We start from the raw sequence: 20720 nt of genomic DNA, 5'->3' as shown, positions 1-20720 counted from the left end.
AGATTCGACTCTTTTTCTTCGCGTGTTGTGACTTAAGTTTTCTTTTGAATGAATATTTTGGCGCAGGTCTTAGTTCAAACATATTTTTTTCAAATATATGTTTGAAAAATACACATTGAATGAGCTCTCCCAATTTCATATTTTATATCTACACAAAATTTAATTACCTGTCGGCGAAGCGATACATTTTTAAAGGATTAAATGGGGAAAATATAAATATAATATAATATAAAATTCCTCATTTATTGAGAGATATTATATGTTGAAGCTTTGAAAATTATGAAGATAAACACTTATTACTTATTTGTTACTAAGGAGATACTTGTCAGGAAACACATTTTTTCCACTAGAAGTCATCTCGATATTACCGAATATATTCGTATTATTATACTACACATTAGAGCCTTCGAATGCTAGATCCCCAATCTGCCCTCAGCACCATCAATGAAGAGAATGAGAGTGAAATTTCCGCGTTCACGTATACAGGAAGTGATGTTTCTGACGAAGTGCAATCTTCATCAAAAGATATGGAAAACGGTTCGAAAACTCCTATATCTATGCGATCTGAAACATTCAGCATTGATACCAATGCATCCTCATACAAGTGCTTCAAAGAAATCATCATGTCCAGTAGTTCCATGTTCCAAAATCCTTTCTATTTTTTTCCTGATCTAGTAGATCCAGGAATAGAAGCTGCATTCGAAGCAGAAGGTTAATGATCAACATACCGCTGTAATCATGAATGAAGAATATTTTAAATTTTGCAGCACAAAAACCCGCAGACGATACCGGATGTCAGACGTATAAGGATATGTGCAAAGATATGGAAATTTATCCAATAAGCAAAGTTTGCAAATCATTGACCACGGCAGAATTAAACTTGAAAGTGGGTGGATAGGCAGGCATCATTGTATTCGTTTTATTCCACCGTAAACCTTATTATTTTGAGATTTCGACTTCTTCAAACATTCTTTCGTTTGAACGCATTCTCAAAATTCTCTGACAGAAAAATGAATTAGTGTTGCCAATTTATTACTTATTAGGGCAAAGATTATAGAAGTTAAGTCTATAATCTTTGTATATTTTTTGTTGTACCTCGTCTATAGGGCTCGCGCAGACCATTAAACATCGATCTACTAAACTTAATAAGGTACCTTATTAGCGTCTTTAGAAATTATTGTAACATCGCACTAAGCATCGAGATATTCTAATTTTGCGATTTCAATATTTTTTACGGAAAATGCAAGATTTATTAAGAAATGAGAGTACAACATGAATTACGAAATTCCATGGTATTAGTGGAGTGACTAAGGAGTCTACCCATAAAGAATAATCCACATCCACAGCCCACTGCGATGTAACTTGTTACTATCATTTATGAAGACCCGTATAATTTATATAATGCTAAAGAAATTCATCTCATGAATCCATTGCTGATTTTCATAAACCCCTTTTTTCAGTATTACGTTCCATTTGAGAAGCAGATGAAGGCAATCTGTAGGGTATTAGAAAATAACACTTTCATACGAGAACTCAACCTTCAAGACAACTGGTTGTCTGTAGAATCTTGTACATACTTAGCCAGTGTTTTAGAGATGAACACCAATCTGAGGATTCTCAAAATGAAAGAGTGTCGTATCGGTGTAGAAGGTTAGTAAGAGAATGTTGGCTGTATTCAACGAGACCAGAAGAGTTAGTCTATAATCGTAAGGCTTTTGACTGTTCCAATTGAAAAAAAGACACCCGTTACTATTTTTCAACATTCAAAGTGAATTTCAAAGGAAGAATTTCATATGCATCAACAGGTATGGCGGCACTGTGCGAAGCTCTAGAATTGAGCTCTATTCAAGAGCTAGACCTCAGTTTCAATTCGCTGGGAAACGACGGTCTGAAAGAGGGAAAAGCTGCTTTCTCTGGAAATGCCAATCTCAGTGAATTGAATTTGAGCCACAATGATTTCACGGAAGAAGCTGTGAACGATCTACACGATATCTTAATAGAAGCATACCATTTGGTGAAACTAGACCTATCGTGGAACTGTTTCAACACTCCGAAATGTGAGTTTTTGCGAAAGAATTTTACATATAGTTTACAACAATGTAATAATCAGAAGACGTTATGCGTTATACCGAAAATTATTGAAATATTCCTACCGCAATTGTTCCCATTTCGATTTCACTTTGTACCTATAAAATTTTGGCTGATTCATGTTCCTGTAAATAAATAATTATGGCTCTCGATAATAATTCATTAAAATATTTATGAGTAGGTACTTATTATATCCTCATTTCATTTATCACTTTGCTTGTTGATGATAATTACTGTCTTTCAGATTGTAATATTTTGTATATTAGTATTGAAAGTCAAGAAACTCCACTAGAGTTGTGAGATATCTAATAATGTTTGGAATATAGGTATGAGAAAATTATGCAGGGGTTTGCTGGAAAATACGTCACTTGAGTGGTTCAGTTTAGCCTGGAATGGAATAGCTACCCAGCAAACCGTTTTTCCTTTCATAAGATTCTTGAAGAAAAGCCTAACTCTCAAGTATTTGGATATGAGCAACAATTTGTAAGTTGATAATAAGCAGCGAGAGAGAAGAGCACTATACAGGGTGTCAGGATTTGAAGCTCATATATTTGCGGAGGGGATTCTAGAGCTCAAAAAACGCTAGAGCCTCTTCACCATGACCTCCAAAATCCAGTAAATTTGCCATAGCTTTGTCAAAATTTGGCGGATAAGAATGAAGTTTAGTACATGGATGTTTTTTGAGGAACTGATTCGTCCGGTTAAATCTGGACACCCTGTTATCTTCCAAATTATTCTGATGTCGGGCAGTTTCCCACCCATATTTGTATTACAATTATTTGAAATTACACTTCAGAATAGGGGGGCCTTCCCTAGATCTCTTGATGAAAGGAGTGGCCGAAAGTAATTCTCTGGAGCATTTCAAGATTGGAAACAATGTTTTTTCGCCCCCCAAAGCCTATTCATGTGCGGAAATATTATCGAAACCAAGAGATAAGCCTCTCAAACTTATCGATATGGAAAATATGGTCGTACAGAAAAGATTTCTCAGTGTAAGAAAATAATCGAAAATTTTATGAAAATGAACATTCTTCTGAAATATATGTAAGGTGTATCGTTCCAAAATAATTGAAGAACACAATTTTCAGTCTTAGGAACACTTTATTTACAATTTATTCACGCAGCAACGTTTCGAGAAAAATTCTTCTCTTCTTCAGGCTGAAATTACAAGAATGGTATGAACAAAATAGATCTAAATACCAGGACAATCCAGAAACTAAATTCAAGAACAGAGCAACAAAACAATGCAACTACAGTTTACGAACAACAATAGTGGAACAACAAAGACTAAGAACAATGACAAAAAACTATCAGAGGAAAAATCCACCAACTCACCTTATGAATAATGAATTAAAAATCGTCTGAAAAATTCAAACTCGTAAAATCATTCGAAAAAAGCAGGTTCATCTCGGGGTCTCAAATTAACGTGACGTACAGGTAGGTATGGACGCATTGATATGAATGAAACAAGAACATCGCACATACGCGGTCGGAATGCGTGCACTCGAGAAAAACTATTTATTTATTTCCTTTATCAAATTCGAATACGCAATACTGAGTGAACCAATATCAGATCTCGAGTTCACAGAATTGGGGTGTTTTCTTATAAGCAACATCTCTTTGAAACTACGCTTGAACCAATTGGTCTCCTTGGTTAGAATCTTCGCATTTTCAAAATCAAAAAGATGTCCCTCATTCTTAGCATGTTGGGAAAGTGCGGTTGCCTCAGATTGTCTTTTACAATCTAGCTGATGTTGCCTCAATCTGGATCCGAAATATTGACACGTTTGTCCAACATAAATAGCATCACAATTCGAACAACCAACCCCATACACCAAACCGGATTGTCTCATTGGGGGATCAATATCTTTCAAACGGGAAAATAGGCTCTTAACAGTTTTATTATAATATGATACCACAATAGTAGATGTTCCCTTCATCAATCTAATCAACATCTGACTCAATTTGGGAATGTAGACTAATTTGTAATATCTGAAAATCTCTTTATCGGAACCATTATCAGTCGAAGGTATACTAGTTGAGTATTTCGAACCATAAAAAATTTTATTAACTAAAGTTTTAGGATAACCATTTTGACATAAAATGGTCGCTTGCTGCTTAAAATTCTTCGGATGAAATGATGTATCAGACAAACTAAGAATCTTCCGTTTGATACCCCTGACGACAGCAATTTTTTGCGATGCTGAATGCAGAGAATTGAAATGCAATGTACGGTGGGATGCCATGGGTTTAGAATATAGGTCAGTTTTTATACCACCACTATCCCTTATCAACAATAGGTCCAAGAATGGAATTTTACCATCTATTTCCATCTCATGTGTGAACTGGAGATTCTCATGGAAGCTGTTGAAAATCCTCAATACATCTTCTAATCTACTCATGGGCACCGACATAATTATATCATCAACGTAAACAAAGACAAACGGTATATGAAAGTTCAAAACAGACAGAACGAATGCGATCAAGTGATTCATAACCAATTCCGCCAAAATTGGTGAGGCTGGGTTGCCCATAGCTGTGCCCCTCACTTGTGCGTAAAATCTTTTATTATATTGAAAAAAGCTGTTATCAAAAATGAATTTAATAATATTCAACAACACATCAAGTGGAACATTAACACAGCTCTCATAAACAGCCCAGTTATCTTTTATTAATCGTTCTACTAAATCTTGTGGTATATTAGTGAATAGGGATTTTACATCCACACTTATGAGAACATAATCATCAGGTATATTAGTTATGCCATTAATCTTATTGATGAGGTCATATGAATTCCTGATGGAAAACGGAAACAAGTGCTTTATCCTACTCAACACTGTACACAAGAACTTCGAGATGTTATAAGTTGGTGAATTACAACAAGAAACCACCGGTCTAAGTGGATTTCCTGTCTTGTGTATTTTAACCAGGCCATAAATCTTCGGCGGAACGGAATTATATTTCCTCAGTCTCTTACCCTCAATCTCATAAAGTGTTCCTAAGACTGAAAATTGTGTTCTTCAATTATTTTGGAACGATACACCTTACATATATATTATATATTGGTCATATATTCCTCGACATGGGGTTCTTCAATCAGATCATGACGATATATGGTATGAATATGGTTCTTCATTTCAAGGAGTGGTCCAAGGATAACAAAAGGTTGGCACGATCCATCAACAACAGAATTTTCTTACTGAGGTGCAGAAAGAGTGGTATATATCCCAAACATATAGTCAACGAAGTAAAGTGTGTTTATTCCCTATTTCAAGAGAAACATCCTTATTACAGTAGAGTGTCTAGAATAGTAAGTAAACTGAGACATGATATTCTTAATCTTGAGATTAAAATTGTCAATTGGAAGATTAAAAAACTGAAGGATAATATTTCATATCATAAAAATTGTGTTAGTAATACAGTTTCTGTAGACATAGTAAATAATTTTTGTAAACATCAAGATAGATATTTCAGGTCGATATTTGAGCGTATTAGAGATTGTAATGTGAGAAAGTTTCACCAACTCACCAAACTCTCGGTGACTCCACAAATAGCTACTCAATCAAGTTGGCTAACTAACCTAACTGATAGATATCTCCCGGATTTTGTTGTAAAAATGTTGTCATTAGGCCCCAAGTTTTCCATTCCTTATAGTAAGAGTGATTTTCCGTGGTTAGATTTGATGTCTGATATTGAGGGCTTCATTCTTGGGCAAGATCATTTGGATGTCGATATGAAGAATGGCTTGCGAGCATCGCTTTGTGGTTTGGCCTATGGTTTTTATAAAAGATTAACAAACGGTGCTTCTCTGGATCCATTCCATAAATACCTTCTGTTTTTGTTTAGGAAAACTAAAGCATTTCTTGAGGCCAACCCCGATATTTACGTGGTGAATTCGGATAAGGGAAATAAGACTGTGGTGATTAATAAGAGCGATTATGATCGTAAGTTGTTAGATCTTTTGTCGGATAGTGAAACTTATAAGCAATTGAAGGCTGATCCAACGATTGGAGTTCAAGTTAAGTCTAATAAGTTGATCAGACAATTGGAGGATTTTTCGTTGGTTTCTGAGATTGAGGGTAAGAGACTGAGGAAATATAATTCCGTTCCGCCGAAGATTTATGGCCTGGTTAAAATACACAAGACAGGAAATCCACTTAGACCGGTGGTTTCTTGTTGTAATTCACCAACTTATAACATCTCGAAGTTCTTGTGTACAGTGTTGAGTAGGATAAAGCACTTGTTTCCGTTTTCCATCAGGAATTCATATGACCTCATCAATAAGATTAATGGCATAACTAATATACCTGATGATTATGTTCTCATAAGTGTGGATGTAAAATCCCTATTCACTAATATACCACAAGATTTAGTAGAACGATTAATAAAAGATAACTGGGCTGTTTATGAGAGCTGTGTTAATGTTCCACTTGATGTGTTGTTGAATATTATTAAATTCATTTTTGATAACAGCTTTTTTCAATATAATAAAAGATTTTACGCACAAGTGAGGGGCACAGCTATGGGCAACCCAGCCTCACCAATTTTGGCGGAATTGGTTATGAATCACTTGATCGCATTCGTTCTGTCTGTTTTGAACTTTCATATACCGTTTGTCTTTGTTTACGTTGATGATATAATTATGTCGGTGCCCATGAGTAGATTAGAAGATGTATTGAGGATTTTCAACAGCTTCCATGAGAATCTCCAGTTCACACATGAGATGGAAATAGATGGTAAAATTCCATTCTTGGACCTATTGTTGATAAGGGATAGTGGTGGTATAAAAACTGACCTATATTCTAAACCCATGGCATCCCACCGTACATTGCATTTCAATTCTCTGCATTCAGCATCGCAAAAAATTGCTGTCGTCAGGGGTATCAAACGGAAGATTCTTAGTTTGTCTGATACATCATTTCATCCGAAGAATTTTAAGCAGCAAGCGACCATTTTATGTCAAAATGGTTATCCTAAAACTTTAGTTAATAAAATTTTTTATGGTTCGAAATACTCAACTAGTATACCTTCGACTGATAATGGTTCCGATAAAGAGATTTTCAGATATTACAAATTAGTCTACATTCCCAAATTGAGTCAGATGTTGATTAGATTGATGAAGGGAACATCTACTATTGTGGTATCATATTATAATAAAACTGTTAAGAGCCTATTTTCCCGTTTGAAAGATATTGATCCCCCAATGAGACAATCCGGTTTGGTGTATGGGGTTGGTTGTTCGAATTGTGATGCTATTTATGTTGGACAAACGTGTCAATATTTCGGATCCAGATTGAGGCAACATCAGCTAGATTGTAAAAGACAATCTGAGGCAACCGCACTTTCCCAACATGCTAAGAATGAGGGACATCTTTTTGATTTTGAAAATGCGAAGATTCTAACCAAGGAGACCAATTGGTTCAAGCGTAGTTTCAAAGAGATGTTGCTTATAAGAAAACACCCCAATTCTGTGAACTCGAGATCTGATATTGGTTCACTCAGTATTGCGTATTCGAATTTGATAAAGGAAATAAATAAATAGTTTTTCTCGAGTGCACGCATTCCGACCGCGTATGTGCGATGTTCTTGTTTCATTCATATCAATGCGTCCATACCTACCTGTACGTCACGTTAATTTGAGACCCCGAGATGAACCTGCTTTTTTCGAATGATTTTACGAGTTTGAATTTTTCAGACGATTTTTAATTCATTATTCATAAGGTGAGTTGGTGGATTTTTCCTCTGATAGTTTTTTGTCATTGTTCTTAGTCTTTGTTGTTCCACTATTGTTGTTCGTAAACTGTAGTTGCATTGTTTTGTTGCTCTGTTCTTGAATTTAGTTTCTGGATTGTCCTGGTATTTAGATCTATTTTGTTCATACCATTCTTGTAATTTCAGCCTGAAGAAGAGAAGAATTTTTCTCGAAACGTTGCTGCGTGAATAAATTGTAAATAAAGTGTTCCTAAGACTGAAAATTGTATTCTTCTGAAAAAACTTTCTTCTTCCATCAAAGCTGATGCAAAATATCAGAGAACAAGGAAGAAACGTGATCTACGGAGCTGTACTTACTGATTACGAGATTCGTGGCCCCTATTTGCCGAAAGTTCTGTTCGGACGCTGTAAATTCCTTGGAATGAAGCCTAAGAAGAAAAAGAAACGGATAGATTTTGGGTAACACTTGACACATTCCCCCTTTTTAACAGATCATCAGAAGTATCTATGTATTATTATATTCTTGAACGATAGGTATGTTTGAATTTCAGCCACTTTGTCTTATCGCTTCCCGATGAACCTATGTCTTCCGAAGAATTTCAAGCGGCTCTTGCTGAAAGAAAATTAAACAATCTTCTCGATTCTGACCTAATTGAAGCAGTGCAAAATCATTATATGGTGAAGAAAACTCGTAAGATCGACTGTTCTCAACTGGTCAGTGACTACATGGTATTGTATCCAGACACACAACCAGAGCCCCCCAAAAAGAAGAAACAACCAAAAGGTACCTAAATGATAATGTGCCTTTAAAACTTAGGCACACCAAAGTAACCAAAGTGTATATAGGCAGATCATACCCCACTTTACTCGCAGAGTAATATTTCAATCAAAGATTATAGAGTTATTAACTTTACCTTCATGGTTCAGGATAAGTTCAAAGTAGTTGAAGAGTATAGGTATAGCAATATCTATCAATTGCTGTAAAAAAATCCGAAACGCTTGCTTGCAGTTTTATCACTCTTCAAAATTTCACAGTCCCCTTTTTTAAATGCACGTGCGTTCAAAAAAATTACGTACGTAACTTTGCACTCAACTGGAAATTATCCAGTATTGAACGTATTGCAGAGCTGAAAAATGTCTTCACTGAAAGTGCTCTATTTTCCTCATCTTGAATTTTCAGTTGCATGCGATGCATTCAGATAATCATTATGATGAGTGAGAGCTCTATCGTTCAGAAATAGGTACATCTCCTAGAAATTTACCTCCTCTGATTTCTGTGATCTTTAGTTTTGTTGATGTGAATTTTTTACATTCCCTATCAGAGAAGAAATCCAAAACAAATAAGAAAAATACATCTGATGCATCATCCAACAAAGAACCTGCCGAACAAGAAGTTATGAGAACTGAAATACGAGTGCTACAAGAAGCTCCACAATCACAAGAACGAAGTAATGTTGCAATAATTGAAAGGAAGCTATCTTTCGCTCAACCGGAGAAAAAGGAATCAAAATCGTCAAAAGAGAATCCAATATCTGCAGATGGTAATTTCTATTCAACACCTATGATATGACTGTTATGCTAAGAAGGATTGGAATGATATAAATAATATAAAATATACATTATTTATTTTTGTCGAATGCTTGCCGAACCTAGAATAGAATGATTCAAAATGACGGAAAAGCCCCAAAAAATCCTGCATGATTAATTCCTCGCCAACAACGATATTATGTATTTTATTGATTATATTCATTACTCAGCTGATGTCGATAAACGAAATTAATCCATTTTTTTTTCAAATAAGCGGGTTGTTCACATCTAGTTACCTACTCAGAATCGAACTGTTCGTAATTTTCCTTAATCTTCAATTTTATGTGAAATACTGAAAAATGTTTTCAGAAAGTGGCACTAAGATGAGTGCAAGTAAAGGTTCCCTCAAGAAAAAGTCATCAATTATGAAAAAGAAGCAACATGTTTCTTACGTGGATTTAGAAGAAAAACGAAATGAAGGAAGTACGGATAATGTTGAAGCCAAAAACCAACAGAGCACTTCGCTGAACGCCAGTGGAGTTTTCATTATGGAATCTTCAACTTTAGAAAACTCTTGAAAAAAGAAGAAAAAATCTGGATTGTGTATTTACTTTACTTGGTTATTGGATTTTGCTTATATTAGATACTTCATATTCTGATTTATTATAAAATACACACATGTATAATATATGATAGTCTGTTTGATAAATAAACGATATGAATAAATTGTGGATTTCATTCATCAGCTTTTCCCAGAAAATGGCTATTTTTGAAGCGAAAGTAACTCTGTTTTCTGTTTTGAAAAATAGTGGAGGTAATCAATCCACGCGGCAAATTACGAACTAGTTCGGTATCGGTATCGGAAAAGAGTAGCAACTCTTTGGTCAAAGAGTTGCTTTGGTATCGACACCATAAAGTAAATCAAGTCGGGTGTTTTCTGTACTCGATACCACAGAAATATTAAATTTGATTATGAGTCATCTTTTATTTTGGAACTGTCAACAACAGAACACCTGTCAGTTTTGACAGCCATCTAGATTTCCTGGTAATTATTTTTATATTTTCAGGAACAATTATTGATATATTGCGTTGATATACATTCTCGAAAATGAGTTTCTTCACAAAAATATTTGGTGGCAAAAAAGATGAAGCTCCTAATACGGGAGCTGCTATCCAAAAACTACGTGAGACAGAGGAAATGTTGAATAAAAAACAAGCATTTCTGGAAAAGAAAATAGAGCAAGAAATTTTAATTGCTAAACAAAATGCTGCTAAAAACAAAAGAGGTTTGTGTGAATTTTCTGAAGCAGAATGTTTTGTGCTGATGTTGAAAATCTTCTGTTAAAGCTGCTATCCAAGCCTTGAAGAGGAAGAAGCGATATGAGAAACAACTTCAACAAATAGATGGTACTCTCACAACTTTAGAATTACAAAGAGGCACATTAGAAGAAGCAGTAACCAATACCGATGTCATCCAGACGATGAAAGATGCTGCAGATGCTATTAAGCATGCTCACAAACATATGTATGCTCTATATTACGGAAGAATAATATAAATTTTATATTTCCTTTACTTATTCAGGAATGTTGATCAAGTACATGATATAATGGATGATATTGCTGAGCAACAAGATGTAGCTAACGAGATATCTCAAGCCATCAGCAACCCAATTGGCTTTGGAGAGGATATAGATGAAGATGAATTGAATAAGGAGCTTGAGGATCTTGAACAAGAAACATTAGATAATGAGTTACTTGATATCACTTTGCCTGCTGATAAACTTCCTGATGTACCCAAGGAGGCTGTAAAACCAAAACCAACTTCATCTAGTAAGTTTCCAATGAGATTTTGAGTGTTGATAATTCAAATGCTATCTCATGTACAGTTGAACATGCAACCATTAAAAAGAAATCCTTAATGGTTCATCTGGTGCATATATTGGATGATAAATTTTCCCAGTTTCTGATTTTTGCATATAAAATCATTCTAAAATATTCTAATCTTGAAATTTTCCACAGAAAAAGCTGTCGAAGATGATGAGGATATGAAGGCTTTAGCCGATTGGGCTTCATAAAAACAGAGTTACTTTTGAAAACAATCTATATAGTGGTTCATCTGACAAGGTCCGGTTCATTTAATTTTATTAGAAAAATTGCCTCCTGATGAAAACATGAGTTGCTTTAAATTGTAAATATCTAAATATGTATACATTGAATAATTAAAAATACCAACAAATGAATATATTACTATTTCATTATTATTTCTGTGAGCAAGCTTTTATAACATAGTTAACGGTGAATTAAATATTTTTGCTAACAGTTTTTCCTTTTTTTGCAGTGAATTCTTGTATGCTAATAGTGAATACACTGTAAAGATGCAACATTCTGTCTTTCTGCAAGCAGAAATTTTGTAATAATAACAGAAGTTTGTCCACAGGAATTTATTTTTTCAACCTCAAGGTCATATGATCATGATGCATGCATGGAGGTAAAGAAAGAATTTTCCTACCTTCCTGATCATATGCCCTCCATCAAGAGCATAGATGTGTATAAATCATGTGAATATTAGTAGCTATTTCTGTGGTTCGCATACTTTCTCTAGTATTTTTGTAAACAAATATAATTCTATGCGTTGTGTATAAATCAAATTTTTTTTCAAATTTACTAAATATATAGCTAACTTTTACATACCGAAATTAAATTTCTTTGAACAATGATATCAGGGCTTGATTGTGCTAATTCTCAAAAAACCAACTGTTAGTATTTGGAAATAATGCATTGTTTGAATATGTTTGGAGGTTAAATTATTTGCTTAGTGTTGTGGTGTCCTATTTTTAAATGATTTTTCTCTAAGTATTAATTATGTTTTTATCTTTTTTTCGTAAAAAATCAGTATTCAAAGAAAAAGCATCTAAAACTGACGAAATCCATGGTAACGCAATTGATAAAGATGAGCTGAAGGATATTGTGTTCGGTTTGTATAATAGATGATTATTGAAAAAATTATGGAGGGAAATAATATTTCAGACTTGATCAGAACTATAAGGGATCCGGAGAAACCACAAACTTTAGAAGATCTTAATGTTGTATATGAGGAAGGAATTGAGGTAGTACATGAAGACTCTTCATGGAGTCCTTATGAATTTCTGCATTTTAGGTGAAAGGTTCTTCAACAGATCATGTCTATGTAGTGCGTATTGAGTTTAATCCTACGGTTCCCCATTGCTCTTTAGCCACCCTTATAGGATTATGTATAAGAGTTAAATTGGAAAGAAATGTACCTTATCCTTTCAAACTTGATATTTACATTAAGGAAGGAGCTCATACAACTGAAGAAGAAAGTAATTATTTTTTTTTAATATTTATTACTTTTTGAAATAAGGTGTAGCTTACTAGGTTATTTTTCCATTCATAATTCAAATGCTTGTTGTAGTTAATAAACAAATAAATGATAAAGAGAGGATATCAGCTGCGATGGAGAATCCTAAGTTGAAAGAAATGGTAGAAAATTGTATTAAAGAAGAAGACTGACTTCAAAAATTGTTAATAAATCTTAGTACATACTTTATTATGAGGAAAGATGCTTATGATAATAAAATGGTTTTCTTTGGAACTTTTTAGAATGATGTTCCAATTTCTTTCAAACATTGCCACAAGTTTTTAAATACCAACCTATATGATGTCTTTCTATGAAATAATTTGTAATTTGTTTACTGAGCGTTTGTTTAGCTTAAGTTAAGGGTTGTTTCAAAGTAAAATATCTTTTGAAATTATTATTTTTCAGAAGTAGGATGAAAATTGGCAGGGTTTGTGGATTTGGTCGAGGAAATCTATTCTTGAATTCAGTTGACCACCTGACTATTACACAATTTTGAAATATGTAAAATTGAGGTCTGGTGATCTGCTAATCAACATAATTTTTTTCATTTATTTTTAACTAATTTTAATAAGAATTGTTTCAACAGTATGGCCAACGAGTTCTTGGAGCATAGGACGAAAAAAAAATTCAAGAGTAAGAAATTAAACTGACAGATGTCACCATACTGTCACTAGTGTCACTTTGACATTTTCTGTTTTAACCTTGGTATGCCTTAGATTTTGAGTTTCATTTTTCCTTCGCAAAAATACCGAATTTTGTGAGTTTGGCTCAGCCGTGATTCAAAAATTCATTGCCTAAATCGAAGCCGTTGTTAACACATGTTGTTGAGTCCATGGCGTATTTGTTTATGTGTTCTCTTGATTGTTTTCGTGAATTTATGGAGTAATTGACTAATTTATGGAATGATAACGTTAAAATCACATATGAGCGACTTATTCAAACCTAACAAGTAATATTGGATTGAATAGTATAGATTGAATTTTTGAAATGTTAAAATGTCTCGAACAAACTTAAAAAATAGGATTTATCATGCTGCCAAGGATGATATGTCAATTGCACTATATTCTCTTCTTAGTAGTAAAGAAGCTGAAAACTTAGTGAATGAGGTGAGTTTATCTTGCTCATATTTGTTAATTCCATCAAAACTGAAGGAAAAATTAAATTTTTTGTCCTTATCACTTGTTCGCTATGAACAAAAGATTTGAAGTTGTTCTAAATATAGTACGTTCATATACACAGGTAGACCACCTGCTATGGGAAAATATAATGGTCCAAATTCAATTTAAAAACTGAATTGTAAAATGGCATTATGTCTACTACTCTGAACTAAATCGCAATTTACTGTGTTTTCAGTACTGATTGTGTTGAAATATTTCAGAAAATAACAACTGAAGATCATCAGAAAGTAACACCATTAATGGTAGCCGCCTTGAATGGTTCAAAAAATGTCATACGAATGTTGTTAGAAAACTTCAATCCAGATCTTGAGATAGAGGGCACAGTGAAATTTGAAGGATATGTTATTGAAGGGGCTAGTGCTTTATGGTGTGCATCATGTGCAGGTAATCGTGAATTCCTCAAATATGTGAGAGTGCCTGACATTATAAAATTGTAGTAAATAAAAAATATGAGTAAAGACAGGAATTTAAATTTACTAATATATCAAATGATTTATGTTATACTTGAATAATCTTCACAAGAGTAATATAGGAGTTGTATTTCTTTTATTTCAGGTTACCTGAAGGCAGTGAAAATTCTAGTTTCAGCTGGAGCTGATGTGAATCATCCAACTAAAACTAAGTCAACACCCCTAAGGGCAGCTTGTTTTGATGGACGATTAGATATCGTCAAATATTTGGTTATGCATAAAGCAGACTTTAACATAGCAAATAAATATAACAATACATGTTTAATGATAGCTGCATATAAAGGACATGTTGATGTGGTGAGTGATATTTTCTTGGAATCCAGAAAAACTATTTTAAGAGTCTTACAAAAATAACATGCCAAAAAAAAATACAAATATGAATCGCTTTATATGGCATGTAGTGCTTTAAAAGTTTTTATTGAGTGTTGTTCAGTATGCATCTTTGCAAAATATAATTTCCTCTTTGTCCATCAAAGGTGAAATTTTTATTAGAACAAGGTTCTGATCCAAATGAGAAAGCTCTGTGTGGTGCAACAGCCCTCCACTTTGCTGCCGAATGTGGTTTCGTTGAAGTTGTTAAAGAACTGTTGAAATATGGAGCTACATTTTCTGCTAATGACGCTTGTATGACACCCCTTAAAGCTGCTGCCGAGAGGACGAGGGAAGGTGTGGTAAAATATTTGATAAATCAATCTTTTATAAGTTTGGAAGAACAGATAGAAGCTTTGGAGTTACTTGGAGCGTCAATTGCTAATGATAAGGAAAGTTACAATATCCAAAAGGCATATCAGTACATGCATATGTCCATGAGATTAAGGTGAGACGTTATTGCATTTCGAAAATTCTGATGCTCGAACTAAGCTTTACATTCTTTTACATTTTGTTATTAACTGAAAATATACTTTTCAGTATTAAGGTTTTTAGTATTGGAATTTACTTTTTATTGTTAACAAGCCCTAGGCCCTTTTGGTCTTATAGACGCTTGTTAGTCGCTGCCTTACATTTTGAAAACATTTCATTTAAAAAAAATTACCACTAAATTATAGGGGGTTATGGATTCTGAATCTGTAAGAAACCAAAAATTAGCATGCTTGCTGGGAGTATAAGGAAAAATATATTTATGTACATATCTATTCATTTTTAGAGATTTGGTGATCAAAATTAATTCAGTTGTATGTTGATTTTTAAGAACATCTGAAGGAAGATGTTAAAGTGGTTTTTCTGTCATAATTCGAGCAGAATATTGAAAATTATGGGTAGGATGACAAATCAAGACCAGAATTTTGGCAAAACATCAAATAAAAATGTCAACAAACTCAATCGCACATGTTGGTGGAAAACAACCAGAACATTTATAGCAATCTCTTATGTTTTCTGAGAGATCATTATTCTGAACTGAAAATAAAGGTGTCAAGGTTATTGGTTCGGCCCAATAGACAAACAATTAAATTCTGATTCCAGTTCTCCATCTACTCAGCTGTCATTCTCTCATAAATTTGCTTTGGAATCAACTCTGAATATATTAAAGACCACAACTCGTGGCATTTTAGGAAATCTTAAAATAGATGCCATTCACCTTGTATACTCTGAAATAGATATTTATTGAATTGAAGTTCCCTCCATCTATTTTTGAAACGCACCATTTCATTGGGATTTTGGGTTAAATCAGTATAAATTCAACTGAATTGTGTTTGATGACTCATTTTTATGAGAAAGAGGAATTCACTGCTATTTACTAGAGTACATTGATATTCATTAGAGTGCATTGATAGGTTATCGAATTTTTTTAAATAAAATCATTATTTTTTGCAAGAACATAACCGTTTTCGATTTTTTTTTGCAAATGGATATATTTTTCCTAGCGACTGTTGAAAGGAGTTTTGGGATAATAAATCTTGAGGAGTTGGGTTCTGGTATCACAAAAAATTCTAATCAAGTTAATCAATGCAATTTTAACCTCAATTTCCTCCATTACCTCATGAACTACAAAACTACCATATTTTTTCTAGATATTCAGATCCCTTAAAACCAATAAAAAAAAAGCTCATACCTCCCATACCAGCCTATGAGAATTGGGTTGAATGCCAAACTCTGAATGAGCTGGAATCGATACGGGGTAATACAAATGCTCTACACATGGAAGCATTAACAATTCGCGAAAGAATTTTGGGTGTAAACAGCCCTGAACTTCCTCATCCTGTGATATTTCGGTGTGTATCCACCAAAATTCCAAGATTTGTCCTTTGTGAATTCAATTAATATTTTTTTAGAGGTGCTGTGTTCGCTGACGATGCACGTTTCGATAGATGTCTTGAACTGTGGATGCATGCTCTCTATTTGAAACAGAAAAATTATATATCAGTACCCAAAGATCTTTTGAGGTTTGCCCAAGTCTTCTCCCAAATGTTGCATGTGGGAGTCAGGGTGAATCATAGTACTGTTGTTCGAATTTTGTCATCTGCAATCACAGAGTTAGAAAGGAACAGAGAGAAAATGATTCATCCGGGTCCGAAAGATGATCCAGACACTGTTTTGGTGAGTGGTAAAAAATGAGTTAAATCGTTGTATATGCCAAAGTGAAAAGGATAATGCCTTTAAATATTGAGGCAGATGAATAATGAAACAGGTAGACAGACAAAAATAAAAAAAATTGACAATTACAATAAAAGTGATTAACAATCAATTAACTGATAATTTACAATTCGATTGTGAGCAATACTGGTTATGTTACTTAATTTACGTATGTTATGTTTCCTCTAGGAAGAAATTGACAGCAATTTGACGACAACTTTGTATCTTTTGAACATACTCACAAAGCTAATGAAACAGTGTAGTGAAGAGGAAATATTCAACATAAAGAGGATGGTATTTACATTGAATCAACTGGGCATGATAAATAAGGATGGTCAAACATTGTTGCATTTGGCGTGTAATTCAGAAACCCCTGTAGATGATTTTCACACAATCAACATTTGTCAGTAAGTGTTGCAATATATATGCAATATTACTGTTTGTGGATGAGAAATTACTATTATTCTAATAGTTTTTTGTTTCTTCATATGCTGAATAACTTTTTGGTGAAATTTCGAGACACAGAATCAAAAGAAATGAACAACCATTGAAAATGTTAACAAATTTAAACTTCCTTATCAAAACCCATGATCCAGAGCCAAAACTATTCATCGAGGCATGGACTGGGAAAAATGTGTTCTGCCATAGAGTAAAAATATTTCTGTTCTACTTATTTGTTTCTAGCTCTGCACGCCTGTTTCGCAGGAGGAATTTTGGTCACTATGCTCATTTCATCTTTCATCCCTCAAATATTCTTTATTTTAATTCACATCTCTACTAAACTCCCCTCTGCTCCACTCGACTCAATCCAACTCTACTCAAATATACTCTTCTCCACTCTACACTACTCTACTCAATCCACTCCACTCTCCTCAACTCTTGAAGGAATAATCTTTACCTGTTAGAAATATGCTTGGTCCTTTTAGGTTTCCTTGTGCAGAAACAACCAATCTCCTGATAAGTTGTGGTGCTGATGTTAACGCTATGGATTCCCATAGGAACACACCCCTCCATATTATTGTGAACTATCCTAGGCCAATTTCAGATTTTCATACTTTGAATTCTATTATAACATATCTCACATCGGCTGGAGCGCACATGGATTGCGTTAATGAAAACGGCGACACCCCATTGGAATCTGCTGCTACAGGTAGTAAGTGTTACCACCATTTGTTTTGTTATATACCTTGAAAAATGTTGGAGGTCAACATTAATTTGACTACTGTTTTGATTGGTTGAGCTCCAGCGTTTTGAAAATTCCTCTGCTCCATGTGTCGAAAATACACGCTTTCAATTTTTATACTACCGAGGACAATGATTTTTTTAGCAATATTAAGGGAGATTTGCGATAATGGAAATGCTGGTTGAAAGAGAGAGTTAATTTTTTTTTGTCCTGCCTTGGCAATCACTTTTCATCATTTACTTTGAAAAATAAAGTACATTCTTAGAATTGATTTTTCCCAAAAACGGTGCAGACTAAGGATTGAATTTGACTTAGAATTTACCATTGAATTTTTTTAGTGGTCATAACAGAGGTGAATCGATGAAAGACTTATATACTCGCTAGGTAGATCTGTCATTGTAGTCGTCTCTGTCCACATATGTGAATCTAAAAAAACATTGTGCTTCGCAATTCAATTTCTAATACTCACTCTTCAAAGTCTCTAGTTCGTTTATTCCCTTGATTGTTAATTGTACAATGTTCATTCAAAAAAAATATCTGCTCTCATTGTATTTTTGTGCTATGGATTATTTTCCAGGCGTTGCGGAAATTATACTCCAAGGACAAATGAAGTTGAATTTGAAATGCTTAGCAGCCAATGCCGTAAAGAGACACAAACTCAAATATAAAGGTGTAGTGCCAAAATTACTTGAATCGTTTGTTGATCTCCATGGACCCATACATTGAAAAAAAGCTAGTCTGTGTTATCGTACCTTTATTGAATTTGTAGCTTTAGTTGAATGACTGTGTTATTAAGAATCAAATTTTTTCAATTGAGATATTTTTTGTTGAATTTTATTGATACTCTTCAAAATTGAAGATTAATTACGTGTTGAAGTCAAATATACCAGTATAAATTCTTTACTCAATTTTCTTCAATTGAATCAATTGGAACCTAAACTTACTGGGAGGAAACAAATGGATTCCTTCAGCTTATCAATAGTTGCTTCCACATATATATCTGTGTTATAAGTCTCTTTTTGGAAGTCTGAGATTCATTATAAAATACAGTATCAGAAAAAAAATGGTAAATTACGTTTTACTAATGATTTTTTATGGGTTTTTATTTCAGTACTTGGTATCTTCAACAACTGAAAAGTTGATTTGATATCTGGTTTAGTATATGTATATAATATGACTGACTGTTATTTATATAATATATGTTTTTTTTTAATATTGTGTTTTGTTATTTCTCCTTCTCTTGAACGCGGCCAGTAACACCAGCAACATCTGCGATTATTACACCAAACTCTCGAATTTTTCACGCTTTCTTTACAAGAAAATCGAATTTTTTGTTTTTTTTTTATATTTTGCCTCATCTAGAGTGCAATTCTCAATCGAATCATCCTCTATTGAGAGTGAGGAATAGTAGAGTTCATACAGAAATCTATTACCACTATAATCTTTTCTCTGGTTGATTGTATTAAAAAATGAATTGCCTAATACATATTTTGCTGATGTTTTTCGAACGAAACGCACAATTTTCTTCCCAAGAATTCTCGATTCTTTCAGACTTCTTGGGAAATTAACCAAGAGGAAGACATTTATTCAAATGAGAACATCTGTTGCACTAGAAGTTCCTAAGAAAAAGTGTACTATTGACATACTTAGGTACATGAATAAGTAGACATGAGTAAGCTTCTTCTGCAGCAAACAATGAAAATTTCGTAACAAAGTTACGTACGGCACGTAGATCCGATATTTTACAGAAAACGAAGTGATGACACCGCTTTGATTAGAAGAAGCCGATTCTCAAAGGAGATAATGTGGCAATCGAACTATAATTATCGGAGCTATTGTGACCGTATGCGAGAAAATCACACCATGTATTGGTTGATTTTGTCTTTCCAATGCAAAATATGGTCAATAAACCATAATTATCTCCTCTATAAAAGCCAGGACTTTTCTGTCTCCTGCCAGAGTTTGGATATATAAGCGCAAATATCAGATCCCTAATCTTTGGATATTGGATGAGCAAAAGAGCGCATGGTAAGGTCATGAATATTTTCTCAACTAAGGGAGGAATTCAAAATACGTGTTTTGAGTAAATAAATAAGTGTTTTTTCAAGCATCTCCATCGATTCTCAAATAAAATCAAACCTTATTTCATAAAATGATTGTTTCTTTGTTGTTGTAGAGTTCTTGGTTCTCGAAGAAACAGACTCATAGGGATACGTTGAAATTTAATAAATATTACAGTTATTACACCCAGAATACCTTGTCGATTAACGGTTTTACAATATACCAAAATAATTGGTACATTTATTTTATTAGTAATGGGATAAACTGGTCTGCGATGCTAACAAAACACACGACAACTGTCGATTTGCATGAACTGATAATTAACAGAATGAATAACGATCGTGGGCATGGGTAACACTAGAAGTTGAATACAACAGTGAAAGTACAGGGTGGCCTCGACATTGTCAAAGAACTGATCACTTTGTTTTTAAAGCTGAGTTTTATATTGTGGGTGTATTTTAATCAGAGAAAAACTACAAAGAAACATCCAAAATATATATTTAGAAATAACTTCTTCAAAATCATTGGTTTTTTCCATTACAGTTGCAGAA

The 20720-nt window shown here is 33.8% G+C and overlaps 6 protein-coding genes across 11 annotated transcripts; 5 read left to right on the top strand and 1 right to left on the bottom strand.

Moving 5' to 3' along the window:
* Window positions 1-327: 327 nt before the first annotated feature.
* On the top strand, window positions 328-10053 carry LOC123306418. 2 transcript variants are annotated; one of them, XM_044888402.1, is made up of 10 exons: window positions 328-711; window positions 768-886; window positions 1461-1650; window positions 1806-2057; window positions 2415-2571; window positions 2885-3080; window positions 8102-8259; window positions 8352-8584; window positions 9123-9341; window positions 9697-10053. In XM_044888402.1, exons 1-10 carry the CDS (start codon window positions 411-413, stop codon window positions 9903-9905), a joined length of 2034 nt encoding a protein of 677 aa, XP_044744337.1. In that variant the 5' UTR covers window positions 328-410; the 3' UTR covers window positions 9906-10053. The 2 variants fall into 2 exon arrangements, with proteins under 2 accessions (XP_044744337.1, XP_044744338.1); XM_044888403.1 differs by lacking the exons at window positions 2885-3080; window positions 8102-8259.
* Window positions 3170-5070, bottom strand: LOC123306420. Its single transcript, XM_044888407.1, has 2 exons — window positions 3424-5070; window positions 3170-3246 (listed from the first exon to the last, which is right to left on the bottom strand). Exon 1 carries the CDS (start codon window positions 4620-4622, stop codon window positions 3603-3605), a length of 1020 nt encoding a protein of 339 aa, XP_044744342.1. The 5' UTR covers window positions 4623-5070; the 3' UTR covers window positions 3170-3246; window positions 3424-3602.
* LOC123306421 lies at window positions 5082-8063 on the top strand. Of its 2 annotated transcripts, none has more exons than XM_044888408.1 (2): window positions 5082-5398; window positions 7987-8063. In XM_044888408.1, exons 1-2 carry the CDS (start codon window positions 5171-5173, stop codon window positions 8026-8028), a joined length of 270 nt encoding a protein of 89 aa, XP_044744343.1. In that variant the 5' UTR covers window positions 5082-5170; the 3' UTR covers window positions 8029-8063. The 2 variants fall into 2 exon arrangements, 1 of the variants encoding a protein (XP_044744343.1); XR_006536909.1 differs by lacking the exon at window positions 5082-5398 and adding an exon at window positions 6767-7809.
* Window positions 10054-10252: 199 nt separating the features above from the next.
* Window positions 10253-11567, top strand: LOC123306422 (charged multivesicular body protein 4c). 2 transcript variants are annotated; one of them, XM_044888410.1, is made up of 5 exons: window positions 10253-10342; window positions 10395-10613; window positions 10675-10852; window positions 10910-11157; window positions 11347-11567. In XM_044888410.1, the coding sequence occupies exons 2-5, from the start codon at window positions 10436-10438 to the stop codon at window positions 11400-11402; spliced, it is 660 nt and encodes a 219-aa protein (XP_044744345.1). In that variant the 5' UTR covers window positions 10253-10342; window positions 10395-10435; the 3' UTR covers window positions 11403-11567. The 2 variants fall into 2 exon arrangements, with proteins under 2 accessions (XP_044744345.1, XP_044744344.1); XM_044888409.1 differs by having other exon boundaries at window positions 10324-10613.
* A 352-nt stretch (window positions 11568-11919) lies between these two features.
* Window positions 11920-12944, top strand: LOC123306424 (MIP18 family protein galla-1). The gene is made up of 5 exons (XM_044888411.1): window positions 11920-12083; window positions 12221-12301; window positions 12355-12434; window positions 12485-12668; window positions 12761-12944. The coding sequence occupies exons 1-5, from the start codon at window positions 12041-12043 to the stop codon at window positions 12856-12858; spliced, it is 486 nt and encodes a 161-aa protein (XP_044744346.1). The 5' UTR covers window positions 11920-12040; the 3' UTR covers window positions 12859-12944.
* Window positions 12945-13087: 143 nt separating this feature from the next.
* On the top strand, window positions 13088-19319 carry LOC123306419 (protein fem-1 homolog B). 3 transcript variants are annotated; one of them, XM_044888406.1, is made up of 9 exons: window positions 13088-13812; window positions 14085-14268; window positions 14440-14651; window positions 14831-15171; window positions 16364-16564; window positions 16625-16889; window positions 17115-17332; window positions 17852-18075; window positions 18686-19319. In XM_044888406.1, exons 1-9 carry the CDS (start codon window positions 13702-13704, stop codon window positions 18832-18834), a joined length of 1905 nt encoding a protein of 634 aa, XP_044744341.1. In that variant the 5' UTR covers window positions 13088-13701; the 3' UTR covers window positions 18835-19319. The 3 variants fall into 3 exon arrangements, with proteins under 3 accessions (XP_044744341.1, XP_044744340.1, XP_044744339.1); XM_044888405.1 differs by having other exon boundaries at window positions 17852-18078; XM_044888404.1 differs by having other exon boundaries at window positions 17852-18078; window positions 18674-19319.
* The last annotated feature ends 1401 nt before the right edge of the window (window positions 19320-20720 follow it).

The sequence above is a fragment of the Coccinella septempunctata genome, chromosome 2 (assembly GCF_907165205.1).
Source record: "Coccinella septempunctata chromosome 2, icCocSept1.1, whole genome shotgun sequence".
Lineage (NCBI taxonomy): Eukaryota > Metazoa > Arthropoda > Insecta > Coleoptera > Coccinellidae > Coccinella > Coccinella septempunctata.
The sequence above is the reverse complement of the archived record's forward strand: the minus strand, read 5'-3'. Positions and strand labels throughout refer to the sequence as shown.